General features: G+C 39.2%; 1 protein-coding gene across 3 annotated transcripts in view; it reads right to left on the bottom strand.

Annotated features, from left to right (window-relative positions):
* Positions 1-417: 417 nt before the first annotated feature.
* Positions 418-16016, bottom strand: part of LOC122645373 — a 32675-nt gene continuing 17076 nt past the window's right edge. For all 3 annotated transcript variants that reach the window (XM_043838684.1, XM_043838688.1, XM_043838693.1), the window contains exon 3: positions 418-735. In XM_043838684.1, the coding sequence (XP_043694619.1) occupies positions 571-735 (165 nt within the window). In that variant the 3' untranslated portion in view covers positions 418-570. The remainder of the gene's footprint in view (positions 736-16016) is intronic.

Here is a 16016-nt window from a genome sequence, read left to right as displayed (position 1 = left end):
AGAAGGAAACTTCAATTTGAGATAGTTCTTTTTCTTTGCTGAAAATCAACTCTTATCATGCAATTGGTGAACCTGTGAATCTTCCGGACATTATTCAAAACTTCATATGTTGAGAGTTCCAATTAGTTCTAGGTGTGAGATCATACTGAGTGGTCATCCGAACTCCTTAACATGAGAAGGAACATGAATTCCTGCAGAATTAGTTTGAGATGATTGGCAAAGCAGTATACAATACTATAGTTCCACCTATCCAAAAAGTTTGGTCAACTCCCAAAATTGTTTCAACCCCTTTCTCTAATAAACCGGTTTCACCATGATCTAGTGTTCCAATTAATTACTGCAAGATTAGTCTGTAACACAGAAGATTAAAGTAGACCTTGAACAATCACCTATCAATAGATGACTGAGAAGAAGCTCTGCGAAGTTGATAATATGTAATATTTAGGTCAGCTGAATAAAATGGAAATTTTTACATAAGAGGAGAGAACCTCTAGAAACAAATCATTTGGAGAGAAAAACGACAGTAACAAGAAGATACCAAATAAACTGACAGAAATGTAAGATATATGGTCAATCCTCCAAAATATGCTGTCGCTCAAGCTCATTTAAATTTTCAGTAAGGGTTACAGTGCTGTTAATCGTATCATTATTGCACCTGCATTGTTGCAACTGTTCACGAAGGGCCCGAACAAGTTCTTTGAGTCTCTGAATTTCTTTTTCTTGAGATAGGATGATCTGCAAATAATAAATAGAATCTTGAATAAGATAAACAATTCAAAGATAATAAGAGAAGGTAAATATCTGCTTTTTGCCAGCTAGAGGAAAAGATTGAAAATGAGACAGAATAACCATGGACCTGATACTCAACTTCAATGATCTATACAGAACTTAGCAATCAAATAGAGCAAATGAAACATTGATAGCTTCTCTGCTGGGTTTTGGTACAGATATTCTTTTTGGGCATACTTGGTGGTGCAAGGACAGTCTGAACTCTTCCTAATTCAATTCCAGGAGTTCTCTGCTTTCATCAATAAATACCTTTATGACTTATGAGTCCCCTGTTAGTTGGGGAATGGGCTTAGGGGAGTTCAGTTTATTACCAATCCCCATTCCCAAGAAAACAGATACACACACATATGTCACAAATGCTTGCAAATAGTTGTTAAACAGATAGTAATACCATTTAGAGTGTTCCTCGTGTCCTTGAAATATAGAGGATAAACCATGTAACTTCACCTGAATCCTCAAATGAGGTCGATTTCCTGCCCAAATGTCCAAACGAATTGAGTAAGGAGCAACCAAGGAGTTTTCCCTCTAAGGCCCCTTCCTTAATCAATTGAGACAAGGATAGTGTTAATGTATACATTGATGCTACCCCTAAAAGTTCGAATTTTAGGTGAAATGGTAGCGAACATGGTGTCAGAGTAGGGAGGTCAAGTGTTCAACTCCTGGGAAGTGCAAAAATCGGAAAGGGCCAACACTTCTTCTCCCTCGGTACCACATGAAGAAATACCGCGTGAACTCCACATGCAAGGACCATGGGATCTTGGCCTGCACATGAGGGGAGTGTTATGGTATACATTGACGCTACCCTTTCCTAAAAATTTGAGCTTTTAGGTGAAACGGTAGCGAACAAATAGTCTCTTTTTCTGCAACATAAATCTCCCTATAATAGGTCAATAGGGTATACAACAACGACTGCAAAAGAATTTGGTGCTTTCACAAAAGTAACTGGTACCTGTTAAGCAACAATTGCAATTGCTTCCAAGCAAACTATTAAAAAGATCGAGATTCCTCAATCAGCAGCCCCCAAACAAAAACCCAAAAGTGGCAACATCTGGAATTCATGGTGCACGGTCATTTTGTATTGACCAATGAAAAAAAAAATTTATCTTGAATCTTGACCAAAGAGTTTGCACTGCAGTAAAGGGTTGAAAATGAATGTGAATCACAAAAATTGAACTGTCCAACATAAACAGATAGGGTGACCCAAAAAATGTTCTGACAAAGAGCTAAGCGATCGGTTATGCAGCTCAGAAGCCTTCCCTAATGTAAAAAGGTAGGAGAAGAAGAAAAAAACTCACAAAATTAATGGATGGAAGGGGAATTGATTGAGATGGAATGGGAAAAAGAATTGGGTCTCTCACCCTAGGCCTCTCGTCCAAGCTCTCACAGGACACTCGCAATGCCAAAGGCAAAGTAATTCTTTCATTATACTCTAATCTAATTTGCTACTAAGAGCAATTACATATTTATAGCCCAAGGGGCTGAAGTAAATAGACTTAGAATCTAACTAGGAATTAAAAGTCTAATTAAAAGGAAAACAATGACTTAAACCTAATAGACTTAAAAAACTGAAAACAGTCCGCGAGTTGGTTGGCTTGGTAGGGTGTAGTGGTGGTCCATGGGGACCCCTACACTTGCGGCTGTTTTTCCCTTTCTACAGGCTTGATCTACATCAACTCTCCCATACGTTAAAGAAACTCGACCTCGAGTTTGAACTAGATGAGGAACTACCCGAGTATGGTGAACATCGAAACGTTGTCCAAGCAAGTACTCTGGGAGCTCCTGAAAAATCGGGGGTTTTGTAATCTTTAAGGCACGGTCCTCTTTCCTCAAAAAACTCTGGGGGAATCACCTACTCGATGTGCTCTGCCACACAATCAATATCATGATCAATGGTTGGAGTTTCATGGTCTTCGGTAGCTTCAACATCTTGCTCTTCCTCAAGTGTAGCTGAATCTTCTTCACTATCACCCACTAAGACACTAGCTGAAAGTCCCATAAGTACAATATTGATGCCGATGGTGTCTTCCTCGTCAGATGGAAGCTCTCCAATATCACCACCAAAGGGAAGTGGTTCAGCATAAGTTGTATCCGAATTAGCTTCTTCTATGCCTGCCACAATACGGTTTGATGGTCGTTGAGGGCAAGACCTAACAAAGTAACCATACTTGTGATAGTGGTAGCATTTCGTGTCACTCCTATCAACCATGGGTAATGTAGAAGTCAGTTCAAGTAAGAACCACTCTACAGTAGGATCGATGATAGGTTGCAGCAGAACACCAAACACTTAATTGATGGAAAATAAACGAAGAAAAGGGTAGAAGAAGATGGATAAAAAGATAGGGTGAACTTTCCCAGTCCTGGGCCTCTCACCCACAGCTATCTCAGCTGTTGAACAGGAAACATCCTCCCAAAGTCGAGTGCAAGGATTTGCCTCAAAATTTCATTCATCAATTCATTGTCAATCTCTTACAATGGCTGCCTATTATTGACTCAGACCAACTTACAAAATTAGAAAGTAAAAAATAGCAACTAATGGAAAATAATAACAAGTTGAAAACATAAACTAATTAGAAATAGAAACTTCTAAAGGCTTTATAATCCAGCCTTCTAAACATGCATGGACAACTAAATTAGAAACTAGGCAGCTAGGAGTTCAACTGGTCAAAGACCAGCATTGTCAAAATCGTGAAGCACTTTCTTGGGCCTTCTAGAAGCACAGCTGCGCTGGCTCGAGCTGGTCCAGTCCTGGCCCAATAAACTTGGTTCGATGGGGCTGTGACACTGTTCACGTGAACAGTGTTTTGGTCTTTTACTTCTTCATGTTTTGATCTACATCAACGGGAGCCTTACCTTTATCCTGTGTAGTTGGTGGAACACGGGTAAGGAATCCACTTGGTCTGTCTTCTGTAGTCTCCTGTCTGACCTCTCTGGGCTGTGAATAGAAATGTGGAGTAGGTGCCTTGAGTATGCCTTCAGCTTCCATGGCCTTCTCGAAACACTCATTCAAACTTTGCACGTGTCACCCCCATCTTGTCGCGCATGTCGTTGCACAAGCCTAATCTGAACCTGGACAGTAATTTGTCATCTTCATCTGTATCAGTAAGTGCAATGAGATCGTCGAACTTGTCCATGTACTCCTCAACAGTCAAGGATCTCTGGCAAAGAGTGTTGAGCTGATCATACATCCGACACCTATAAGTAGTTGGTAGGTATTTCCCTTCAGCAGTTCTTTCATCTCCGCCCATGTCGGTGGCTCCTGGGGACAACGGTATAATCTGTCCTCATAAGTGTGCCACCATTTCCTAGCTGTCCCTGTCAACTTGTTGCATGCAAGCCTCATCTTCCGCTCTTCAGTCAGGGTGAACCAGTGAAAGTAATCATCTAGGGCACATAACCAATCCCAGAATAGAGTCGGTGCTCTATTCGACAGCGTAGAAGACTCCCAAGTGCAGTTGCCACCGTCCAATGCACTTTAAAGGTGCACTGGGCAGTGCACTGCACTTGAGAGGATGAAAAATCCAAATCCATTGTAATGGAATTGGGTCTCTCACCCTAGGCCTCTCGCCCAAGTTCTCACAGCCAATCCTCTCACAGGACACTCACAATGCCAAAGGCAAAGTAATTCTTTCATTATACTCAAATCTAATTTACTACTAAGAGCAATTACATATTTATAGCCCAAGGAGCTGAAGTAAATAGACTTAGAATCTAACTAGGAATTAAAAGTCTAAATAAAAGGAAAACAATGACTTAAACCTAATAGACTTAAAAAAACTGAAAACAAAGTCCACGAATTGGTTTGCTTGGTAGGGTGTAGTGCTGGTCCATGGGGACCCCTACACCTGCGGCTGTTTTTTCCCTTTCAACAGGCTTGATCTACATCATTCCCTCTCTGATGATTTGGGGTTTCAGGTCCTGTGGTGCAAATTAGACGCCATCGCCATGTTTGATATGCTTCAGCTTTGAAGGTCGTCCTCATGTTTTGCGTTTCAGTTTTAGAGGGGTTTGTATGGAGTTCGGTTGTCGTATAGATAACCAGATAGGTATCATAGGTTTTGGTAGACATTGGATGATGCAGATACGTGGCTGGACTGGTTGACCCGTTGAGATTCCTAAGAACACAAGGAACCAATTCTAAACTGGGTTGTTGGTTCAGTAGGATATTTAAGGAGATTTATTTTATTTGGGAGAATTTTATGTAATATATTATTTTGGGTAGGGGTTAGATACGAAGGATATTCCAGTTTTAGTTTCCTTGTTTAAGTTTGCTTCAAGTTTCCTTGTTCGGTGCTATTTCCCTTTTATAAATATGCTTGTAATCCAACAATTTAGTAGATGAATGAGAATGGAATATTGAATTTTGTAGAGTGTGCCTGGATGGCTTGTGGTTGTGTGCTCTTTCCCTCTCTCTCCTTCCCCTCTTCCGTGCGTTCCGATCTGGTTTCCCTTCCTTCTCTTCTTCTTTCTCCTGTTCCTCTCCTTCTTCCCAACCGTTTTCTTCACTACCGTTCAGTGTCTCATTTTTATAGGGGTGCCTGCAGAACACTGTAGGTTGGCGCTGAATTACCTTATCCCTCCTTCTTTCCTTCCCCTCTTCTAGGCGGAAAACCACCTTTCCTGGGCAACCTAAACCTAGGTTACCATCCCTCCATTCCTTCTAACCTCCTAGAAACTGACCTGCGATCAGATCCAGTCCTGCTCCTTTGCCAGACTTGATCTCAGGTCGAAACTCTTCTCCGGCTGCTGGTTCTTTCCAGTAGCTAATGTTCATGTTTGGGAGACCCAAGGGAGAGGAATCACTCCCTGAAATTTGACATCAACTGGCTTCCGTTTGAAGGATTTCTCTTATCGACTCCGTAATTGATTCTTCCGCTTTGGGTGTTTGTTCAAAGGAGGAAGACAACTTGGTGATGCTATTTAGATGACAGCATCTTTCCTTCTTTCCTGAATTGCCCTTCTTTTTATACTTAATCTTGTTTCTATGCTATCCCTATCCTTGAGTACAGAATAACCATCCTCTTGTAGATTTATTTACCATTGAGCACCTTATTTTGTTATCTTATCCAAATGAATCCATTGCTTCTATATATTTTCCCGAAATTTCCACTCAACCATTGATTTGGAATTTTATTCATCTGCGGTTACTGTGTTCTTCAGTTTGGTGGATTGCTGTGTGAGGTGTGGACAGAGAGGTCAGGCCCCCAAATACCGCCGCAAGCCCTACATTGTTCAGTCATAGAATGCTGCCAAGATTCTATCAAGAAACCCAGGCCTGTGGATTTAACTCTCAGTTCTCTAGATCTAATATTGTTTGCAATTTTAGAACTCATCATAAGTTGCTTTCTTGTGCTGCTACAGTTCATCGAATCTGAGGTAGATACTGAACATCATATTAAACGACTATTTGGCATAATCTGTAATTCAACAAACTCCTGAACTTTGGATGATATTGGAAGGCTATTAATTTGTATTATTGGGTCTACTGTGGTCATTGTTACATTCTGGTCTGTGGATTTTATGTTCTTAAGCACCTCTGGGTAATCTAGAACATATTAATTAGACTGTTCTGTACAGCTCATTTCAGTGAATTTTTATAATTTTTCCAAAGAATCTTTTGAAATGCCACTGGAGGATTTTAAGAGAGTCCAGGGAAATTTTATTAACTCTAAAGTTCCATTTGAATCAGATGAGAATTGAGTTTACTTGTTTGATTTGAACAAGAACAGGTTCTCATAATTCTGAAATTTCAGAAGTATTTTCCGAACCACACAACCAGTGCGCATCTTTTGGTTAACAGTTTCAAAAACACATTTTTTATGGAAAAAGTTTTACTGGACTGTGCAGTCAAGAAAGATCTCTTGATTGCACACCTAGTTGTGCCACATGAAGGGTGAAGTGGCAACTCCATTCCCATTCAGGACCTAGTCCCACAAGGTAAATTTAGTGATGCAATCCGGGGTTCAAAAAACCCGGTTTGGTCGCTTATGAGCCCACTCAATCAACAAGATTCCGAGTTTTAAAAGGGAATGGCATTTGGTAAATAACCAGAAATATAAAAGGCTACTAAGGTAGACGAAGAGGAAGTGAATAAGGGATACACAAGAAATAAGAATTAATTGATCAGGGGGGACGGAATTAAGTTAAAAGATGGGGGTAATTTTTGGAAAGAGGAGTATATGGTGACAAATAAAACTTTGTCACCAAGTCGTCTTCTTCCTCACGTTAAACAGGGAGAAACCAGCGGAAACCAGACTCAGAGAAGTTGATCAAACTCTCTTACCTTGACTCCAAATCCCATGAAACTATAGGATAAGGTTTGTAATCCCCCATCCTCTTGTTTCCGATTAATATCATACAAACGACAAGGATAAAGAGAGAAATAAGGTTAGCAACTGGATCTGGCGGTAAAGCAGTTTGAAACTCCCAGTTTAGGAAGTCCAATGTTCCCAAATTCTGCAACTTGGGTCGTCCTAAGGTAAGTAAGTATATAACTCCCAAATTCAGAGAATGGAATAGGAAGAATCAAGGAAGATCTATCCAACTATGTAGAGCTGTTACTATCGCCCAGAAACAGAACAAGGAAGAAGAATAGGAAGGATAAAGAGGGAAACTAAACCAACTAAGAAACTAATCTAAAGCAAATCCTTATGTAGCTAACTCTATCTAAATCTCTCATACACAAAACAAGTAACTAAAAGTCTAAAAGTTGCAAAATAACCCAAATTGCATGGCCTGAAACCAGACCATGTCATTCATCTACGATCTGCATCAACTCTCCTCGGCTTGAAAAAAAACTCAACCTCGAGTTTTGTACAGTCGAGGAATGACTTTACATGATGTACATCTTGCTTCAGTCCATAATAAAACTTTGGCAGCTCACGAATGTTAGGAATGTAGTCTTCAAGTCGTTGAGCTTTCTCTTCGAAGAACTGTGGCAGTATCACAAATTCCATCTTCTCATCGTCATGAACACTATCAGTCGGGAATGGTGTGTTAAAGATATATGTCGTGGGGTGTTTGATGTATACCACGATAGGGGGGTGTCCCTATTGTGGCTGGATATTATCTCTTAGCTTTAGTTTGTCTTATTCCTAGTTAGGCTAGATTTCTATTTTCTAGTTAGAGTAGGACTTCTATTTTATTTTTTCTTGCTGTACAAGGAATCACTTTCCATGATTATAGATAACTCTATTGGTTATTATATAACAGTGATAGGGGTGACTGCTACTAGAGTAACGATTCTGCTCTCTCGCAGTCTCATCTCTCCTTCCTGGCTTCCTCCATTCTCTCTTCTCTCTCTCTTCTTGCAGGTATTGGTTATTGATCTTGCGTTTGTCACATGGTATCAGAGCAGTAACCAAGTACTTGATTCTCTCCTTAATAGTCGTTTTGAGAGTCGTTTTAAGTTTCTAGTTGAAGGAAACCCTAGTTCATAGAAGAAGAAGAAGAACTAGGGTTTCGTATGTGAAGACTGAAGTATAGTATGATTAATCATACATGTTTGGTTCGAAGATTTGCTGGCAGCAGTGCCTATTCTTCCTCATGGATTGTCTGGTTTCTGGTATCGATTTTGGGGTTCTGAAATTGCTGAATATGGTAATCGATGGCTGATGGAGTTTTTCTGTTACTGAAACCCCTTCTGTTTGATGTTGAATGGTTCATTGGTTCTTTGATTATCGCTGCCGCTGCTATGGTTTCTGATATTTGCTGATCCGAAGGATTGGTCGATGGAATATATGCCGTCTCGTGGACTTGATGGCTGCCACTGCTTTTTGTTTGCTGATCTAGGTATCGATTTGCATTTGTAATGCTCTTATCGATGCTGATGTTGCTGTTAGCGATTCCTATTTCGTATTTGCTGGTGTTGATTTGATACATTCCATCTCTGCTGGTTGTGTGGCTGAGGTTGAAGACAGTCACCATTGTGTCGATTATGCTTGATGATCTCTTGCAATTTGCGATTAGTGGCGAAGTCCAGATCAACGCCTCCTCCTCTCCCTGGTTCTTGGTTGCAGTGGCCGTGGCTTTCTTCTTGATGCATGAAGGTCTCAACTATCAATCCCCCACTCCTCACGGTTTTGGACGTTTGCCCTTCCATGGTACTTCATCAGTCCCTGGTTATATATATATCAATCATAATTACCCCATGTCACCCATGACCCATATCCCTCCCAATATCCCTATCATGACATGTTTTTCTCACATCCCATAATTTCTTACTTTCTATAAATACCCTTGTTTCCATGTTTAGTTCTGCCCATCTCCATGTTTTATGTTATTACCCTATTCTATCCCCAAACAATAAATTCTACTTCCTTTCATGTCCCATTATTTCATTGTTTACTAGTAGCCCCTTGAAAAATTCTGATTATTTACTAAACTGGCATTGCCTTTTTAATACTCGGCATATTATTGATTGGATGGGCTCATACGAGATTCAAGATAGGTTTTGGAACCCCGCATTGCATTATTTGGTATATTACCTCGGGTGCTCCCATATGTGTTATCAGCATTTACATAATTGACATCGGTCTAGTATATTTGCAAATTTATTGCTTTGGTGAGCCCAGTTCGCATCAGTTTGGGATTTTTTAAAGGTTGGTAATTGCATGGAAATTATTTGCTACCATGAGGGGGATGTTGGAAATTATTACCGGGATCTTCTTTGTAGCTTCTGTTGATTATGGAATTTTTTTATGTTCATCCTTTGAGATGCTGATTATTGGTCATTATTTGTCCACGTGTAATGCTTCACGCGAGGGGAGATTAAAAATTATTATTCTTATCTACACAAGTCATCAATTGAAGATTATTATTATTTATTTATTCATATCATCAACAACAATTTTATCTGCGAAGATGGCATTCAGCAACAATGCATATTTATTTGGTTTACAACAACCTGATGTTGTCTAGTTCCCAACAACCTAATGCTGAGTTATTTGGTCTACAACAATCTTATGTTGTCTAGTTTATAGCAACTTGATGTTGTCTGGCCCCCAGCAACCTGATGCTACTACTTGGTTCGCAGTAACCTATACTGCCTAAATCTGATCTTTACTAATCAGACCTTTAATTACGTGACCTTTGCTAATCACATCATTGCTACCCTGTTGATTGGAGTGCCTTCTTTGAAAAGGGCTTATCTGTAGCCATTAGAGTTGCTTTTTTATCTGTCTTTGTTTGAGTAGGTTACTACTTACTACTTGCCTTCACTGGGAAGAATTGTAATGTAGTTATTGGATGCTGCACTTTTTATCCATCTTCGAGAAACTTACTACCTACTACCGGCCTTCTTTGAGCAATTCCTTTGATATTGTTATTGCTGCAATGGTATTGTAGATTGCGGTTGATATTCACTACCGCTTATTTTACTCGTTGCTGATTGGATTTATTCGACACGAAGATTATTATCTACTGAAGTTGCTGAATTATCTACTGAAGTTGCTGATGATTGATGAGATTGAGTTGATACTACTACCTGAATGAAGTTCCCCTTGTTCTCACTAGCGTCTACTACTACTATTTATGCTCAAGACTGAAGTGGCTTTTAATATCTGTACTTGTTGTTCCAAGTTAGACCCTTTGATATGTATACTTCAGCTTGAGAGGGAGTGTCCCTTTGTTCCAAGTTAAAGATATATGTCATGGGGTGTTTGATATATACCACAATAGGGGGAGTGTCCCTATCGTGGCTGGATATTAACTTTTAGCTTTAGTTTGTCTTATTTCCTAGTTAGGCTAGATTTCTATTTCCTTGTTAGAGTAGGACTTCTATTTTATTTTCTTTTGCTGTACAAGGAATCACTTTCCTTGTTTAGATGCAACTCTTTTGGGTTATTATATAATAGTGGTAGGGGGGATTGCTAGCGTAACGATTCTACTCTCTTGTAGTCTGATCTCCTTCTTCCTCATTCTCCTCTTCTCTCTCTCTCTCTTTTATTACAGGTACGGGTTATTGATCTTGGGTTTGTCACAAAGAGTTCAAGGAGTCCTCTACAATTCCTTGCTTTTCAGCTTCAGTGGGCTGAAGGATTGCATTGTCTACTTCTCAACTCTATGAAAAACCTACAATAACCAGTACCTGGAAGTAGAGAGAGAGTAGAGAATGGAAGGAGGAGATGAGACAGCAAAAAAGCTGTGGAACAGTTAACTCTCGCAGTCTCCCCCATGTGTATTTATATAATCATCAATTAGAGGAAAGATAAAAACCTAGAGACTTTCTACTTCCAGTTACATCCCAAAAACTGGAAACAAAATATAAATAAAAGATTGAACCTAGCCTATCGCCACACATACGCAGATATATTCCCCCAGTACACACACATGGGTCCACTCTTTCAACACTCCCCCCTCAAGCTGGAGTATACATATATCAAAGGAAAACTCCAACTTGGACCTAAAAGAATAAAAATTAAACGCAACACCAGTCTTGAAGAGTAGTTGCAGGCGCCAATGAGCATAGAGAGAATTTCATACAGGTAGCAATATCAGCTCAAGCTTGCAAATCATCAGCAGCATCAGTAGAAATAATCTTTGTGTCGAATAAATCTAATCAACAACGAGTGAAATAAGCGGTAGTAAACATTAACCGCAATCCACAATATCATAACAGCAACAACAATATCAAAAACACTCTTCTCAAAGAAAATCAGTAGTAGGTAGTCATCTTTTCAAAGAGAGATAGAAGTATAAATCCAACGGCTACATCATAAACCCTTCCCGATGAAGGCAAGTAGTAAGTAATAACCTACTCAAACAAAAACAGATAAAAGTGCAGCATCCAACAGCTACATATAAGCCCTTCTTAAGGAAGGTACTCCAACAGTAGGATAATAAATTAATAACGATATGATTAGCAAAGCTCACATGATAGAGATCTAATTAGCAAAGATCAGACTTACTTTTGAGCCCCAAATAGAGGTCTCAAATAAAAAATTCCACTGATAAATAAGCAATATAGTTTACTGCAAAACAGTAGCAACATTAGGTTGTTGGGGACTAGACAACATCAGGTCGTGGTGAACCAGACAACAAAAGGTTATTGTAGACCAAATAACTCAACATCAAGTTGTTGGGGACTAGACAACATCAGGTCGTGGTGAACCAGACAACAAAAGGTTATTGTAGACCAAATAACTCAACATCAAGTTGCTGAGGACTAAACAACATCAGGTTGCTGTAAACCAAAATAAATATGTTTTGTTGTTAAATACCATTTCACAGATAAAATTGTTGCCGAAGACACAAACAAATAAATAATAATAATCTCCAACTGATGACTTGAACAAATAAGAATAAAAATCTTCAATCTCCCCCTTACGTGTAGTATTACATGTGGACAAATAATAACCAATAATTAGCATCTCAAAGGATGAGCATCACAAAAAATCCAATAATCAAGAATAGCTGCAAATAATCTCCAATAACCCCCTCAAGGTAGCAAATAAAATCCCAATAATAATATCCAACCTCCCCCTCACTGTAACAAATAACTTCCATGCAATTGCCAACCTTCAAGGAAGTTCAAATCCCAAACTGATGCGAATTAGATCCACCAAAGCAATAAAATTGCAAATATACTAGATCGATGGCAATTATATAAAAGTTGGCAACATATATGGGAGTACAAAAGGAAATATATCAAATAATATAAATCCGGGGTTCCAAAAACCTAACTCAGATCGTTTATGCACCCACTCATTCAACATGACTTCAAATTAAAAAGGAAATGGCAGTTTGGTAAATAATCATAAATTTTCAAGGGCTTTTGGTAAATAAAGAAGAAATGGGACACGAAGGGGATTACTATTTATTAAGTAGGGGCAATCTTGGAAGCAATTGTAAGTGATGGATAGAAGCTGAATCAGGCATAAGGCAAGGGCAAATTAGGAAAGTGATAAAAGTATGGAATTAAAGACTAATAATAATAAAAACTGCCATTGGGATTGTATTGATGACACGGTAGGCATGGGTGACGTAGGAAACATAAGTGACATGGGATAAGTATGAGATAAATAAAAAAATAAATAAATTGAAAAACCAAGAAGAAAGTAACGTAGAGGACAAAGAATGCTAAATCGAGAGGAGTAGGAGAGGGGATTTATGGCAATACAAAACCAATCACAAAGGCAAATCTGGGAAAAACTCAAGAAGACCCATTCATACAAAAACCAATATCTTCTCCTACCTCCATACGCAAACTAGGAGGCGGAAACCACTCAGCGATGGGGGCAGTAAGCCAGTAACCACAAAAAGAGACCAGCCAATCGTGGTATTCTTCAACCTTCGACAGCAACAATTCGAAAACCAATAGCAGCAAGTCGATAGCAACAAAACCCCAAACAATAGGTATTTCAGCATTTGATACCAGTAGATAGCAGGTTCTTCAGCAAACGAGTAAAGTAACAACAGTAAGTAGCAAGATCCGTTGCGACATCAATAATAAACTACCGCCAGCTTGAAGAATCAACCAGAAATTCCAGATTTATGTGAGCTTCAGGTGAAGAATCAATAAGAGATCATGGCTGCAGATAAATTACTTCATATTTGTAAATTTTTTTAAGTCGAGATTCAAGTTGTAGAAGACCCACGTGTGATGTAATCGGCAAGTAGATAAACCCAGTAACATCAACAAACAATGCAAACAAGAAATCAGAAATCATCAGGTATAAACTTCGTATCAATTCATCAAATTTTTTTTCAATATACAAAAAACCATACAAAACCCTAGTTCTTCTTCTTCTATGAACTACGGGTTCCTTCTCCAACCTTCTCCAAACCAGAAACCAAAAACGACTCTCAAAACAGCTATTGCAAAGAGAATCAGGTATTGATTACAGCTCTGATACCATGTGACACACCCAGAATCTGTAACCAGTACCTGCAAAATAGAGAGAGAGAGAGAGAGAGAGAGTAGAGAAGAATGAGGAAGAAGGAGATGAGACTGCAAGAGAGCTGCAGAATCATTAACTCTCGCAGTCTCCCCCATATGTATTTATATAATCATCAATTACACGAAAGATAACCTGGAGACTTTCCACTTCTAGTTACAGTTGATATGTATAAATGAGTTAGCTCAACGAAGAGAACAAGAAGCATGAGCTGAGTGAGGAAGAAGAAGAAGAAGAAGAAGAGAACAGAAGAGAGGAGAAATGAGAGATTCGATTATGTGTGTTGAGTGATTCTCAACATACATATTAGTTTCATTTAATTAACTTCTATGAATTACACGGACCTCCCTAGGGAAATAAATGGAAGTAAGAAAAGAAGGGAAAAATACAACTTAATCATGTCTTATAACAAGACAATGACAGAACTACCCTTATATAAATTATTCTTACAACTCTAACACTCCCCCTCAAGCTGGAGAATAAATGTCATACATTCTCAGTTTGCACAATAAGGTACTAAATAGACCAGGAATGAGACCCTTGGTGAAGATATCTACTACTTGATCACCTGTCTTCACAAAAGGAGTACAAATGCAACCAGAATCCAGCTTCTCTTTGATGAAGTGTCGATCAACCTCAATATGTTTGGTTCGATCATGTTAAACCAGATTATGGGCAATACTTATAGCAGCTTCGTTGTCACAATAAAGTCTCATTAGTCCTTCAGTGTCAAAACTCAAGTCTTGAAGTAGTCTCTTCAGTCATATAAGTTCACACACTTCATGAGCCATGGCTCTAAACTCTGCCTCCACACTAGATCTAGCTACAACTGGTTGTTTCTTGCTCTTCCAGGTAACTAGATTACCACCCACAAAAGTGCAATACCCAGAAGTAGATCTTCTATCAGAGACTGAACCAGCCCAATCAGCATCTGTGTAGCCTTTGATCTTCAAGTGGTCATGCCCAGCAAATAGAAGACCCTTTCCTGGGGAGGATTTCAAGTACCTAATGATGCGATAAACCGCATCCAAATGTCCACTCTTGGGAGCATGCATGAACTGACTCACCACTCCAACTACATAAGTGATGTCTGGTCCAGTCAAGGAGAGATGGATCAATTTCCCAACTAATCTTTGGTATTTGCTCGCATCTATGAGAGAAGAACTACATTCATCACCAAGCTTATGATTCGGATCAATTAGGGAGGTTGCTAGTTTGCACCCCATCATGCCTGTCTCTTTCAGAAGGTCCAAGACAAATTTCCTATGGCAGATATTGATTCCTTTCCTCGATCTAGATACTTTCATTACCCAAGAAATATTTCAAGAGTCCATGGTCTTTGATCTCAAACTGTTTAACCAGATAAGACTTCAATCTGTAATCTCAGCAACATCATTTCTAGTTACTACAATGTCATCAACATAGACAATGAGAGTTATGATTGTACCATTTCCTATTCTGATAAACAAAGTATGATCAGCTTGACTTTGGTAATACCCATTCTTCAAGATGGTATGTCTAAATCTCTCAAACCAGGCCTTAGAAGACTGCTTGAGGCCATAAAGAGCTTTTTTCAAGAGACATACTTTCCCTTCAATTGAGAGACACTTAAAACCAGGTGGGGGCTGCATGTACACTTCTGCTAAATCTCCATGAAGAAATGCATTCTTCACATCTAATTGGTACATTGGCTAATCTTTATTAGCTACCATTAAAAGAAGAACCCTGATTGAGTTATGCTTGGCTACAGGGGCAAAAGTCTCTTGATAGTCAATGCCATACACTTGACTGTACCCTTTTGCAACTAGCCGAGCTTTATATCTTTCCACTGTACCATCCGATCTATACTTGATGGTATAAACCCATCTGCACTCAATTGGAATTCTCCCCCTGGACAGATCAACCAGTGCCCAAGTACTATTCTTCTCCAGAGCCACCATTTCCTCAGACATTGCTTGCATCCATTTTGGATCGGATAAGGCCTCTGTGACATTTTTGGGAATGGAAGAAAACTTAAGGGTAGTGGAGAAGGCAATACCTGTACGAGATATAGAGTCATAGGAGACAAACTGGGCTATGGGATTAGTACAGGCTCTCTTCCCCTTTCTCATAGCAATAGGAAGATCTAATTCAGGAGGAGAAGTGTCACCAGATTGGGGAGTATGAGACTGAGGATGAGAATCTAAAGAGGACTTTTGGCAGGGCTGCATTCACCTCTTTTGAATACAAGCAACTTTTTTTCCTTGTGCTCTTTTTCCCTGCTAGCATCATCACCACCACTAGCATCAGCATCAACAACATCTACTTCTTTGTATTTTCCAATATCAAATAAGA

The sequence above is a fragment of the Telopea speciosissima genome, chromosome 1, assembly GCF_018873765.1.
Source record: "Telopea speciosissima isolate NSW1024214 ecotype Mountain lineage chromosome 1, Tspe_v1, whole genome shotgun sequence".
NCBI lineage: Eukaryota > Viridiplantae > Streptophyta > Magnoliopsida > Proteales > Proteaceae > Telopea > Telopea speciosissima.
Note: the sequence above shows the minus strand (reverse complement) of the source record. Positions and strands in the feature narration are given on the sequence as shown.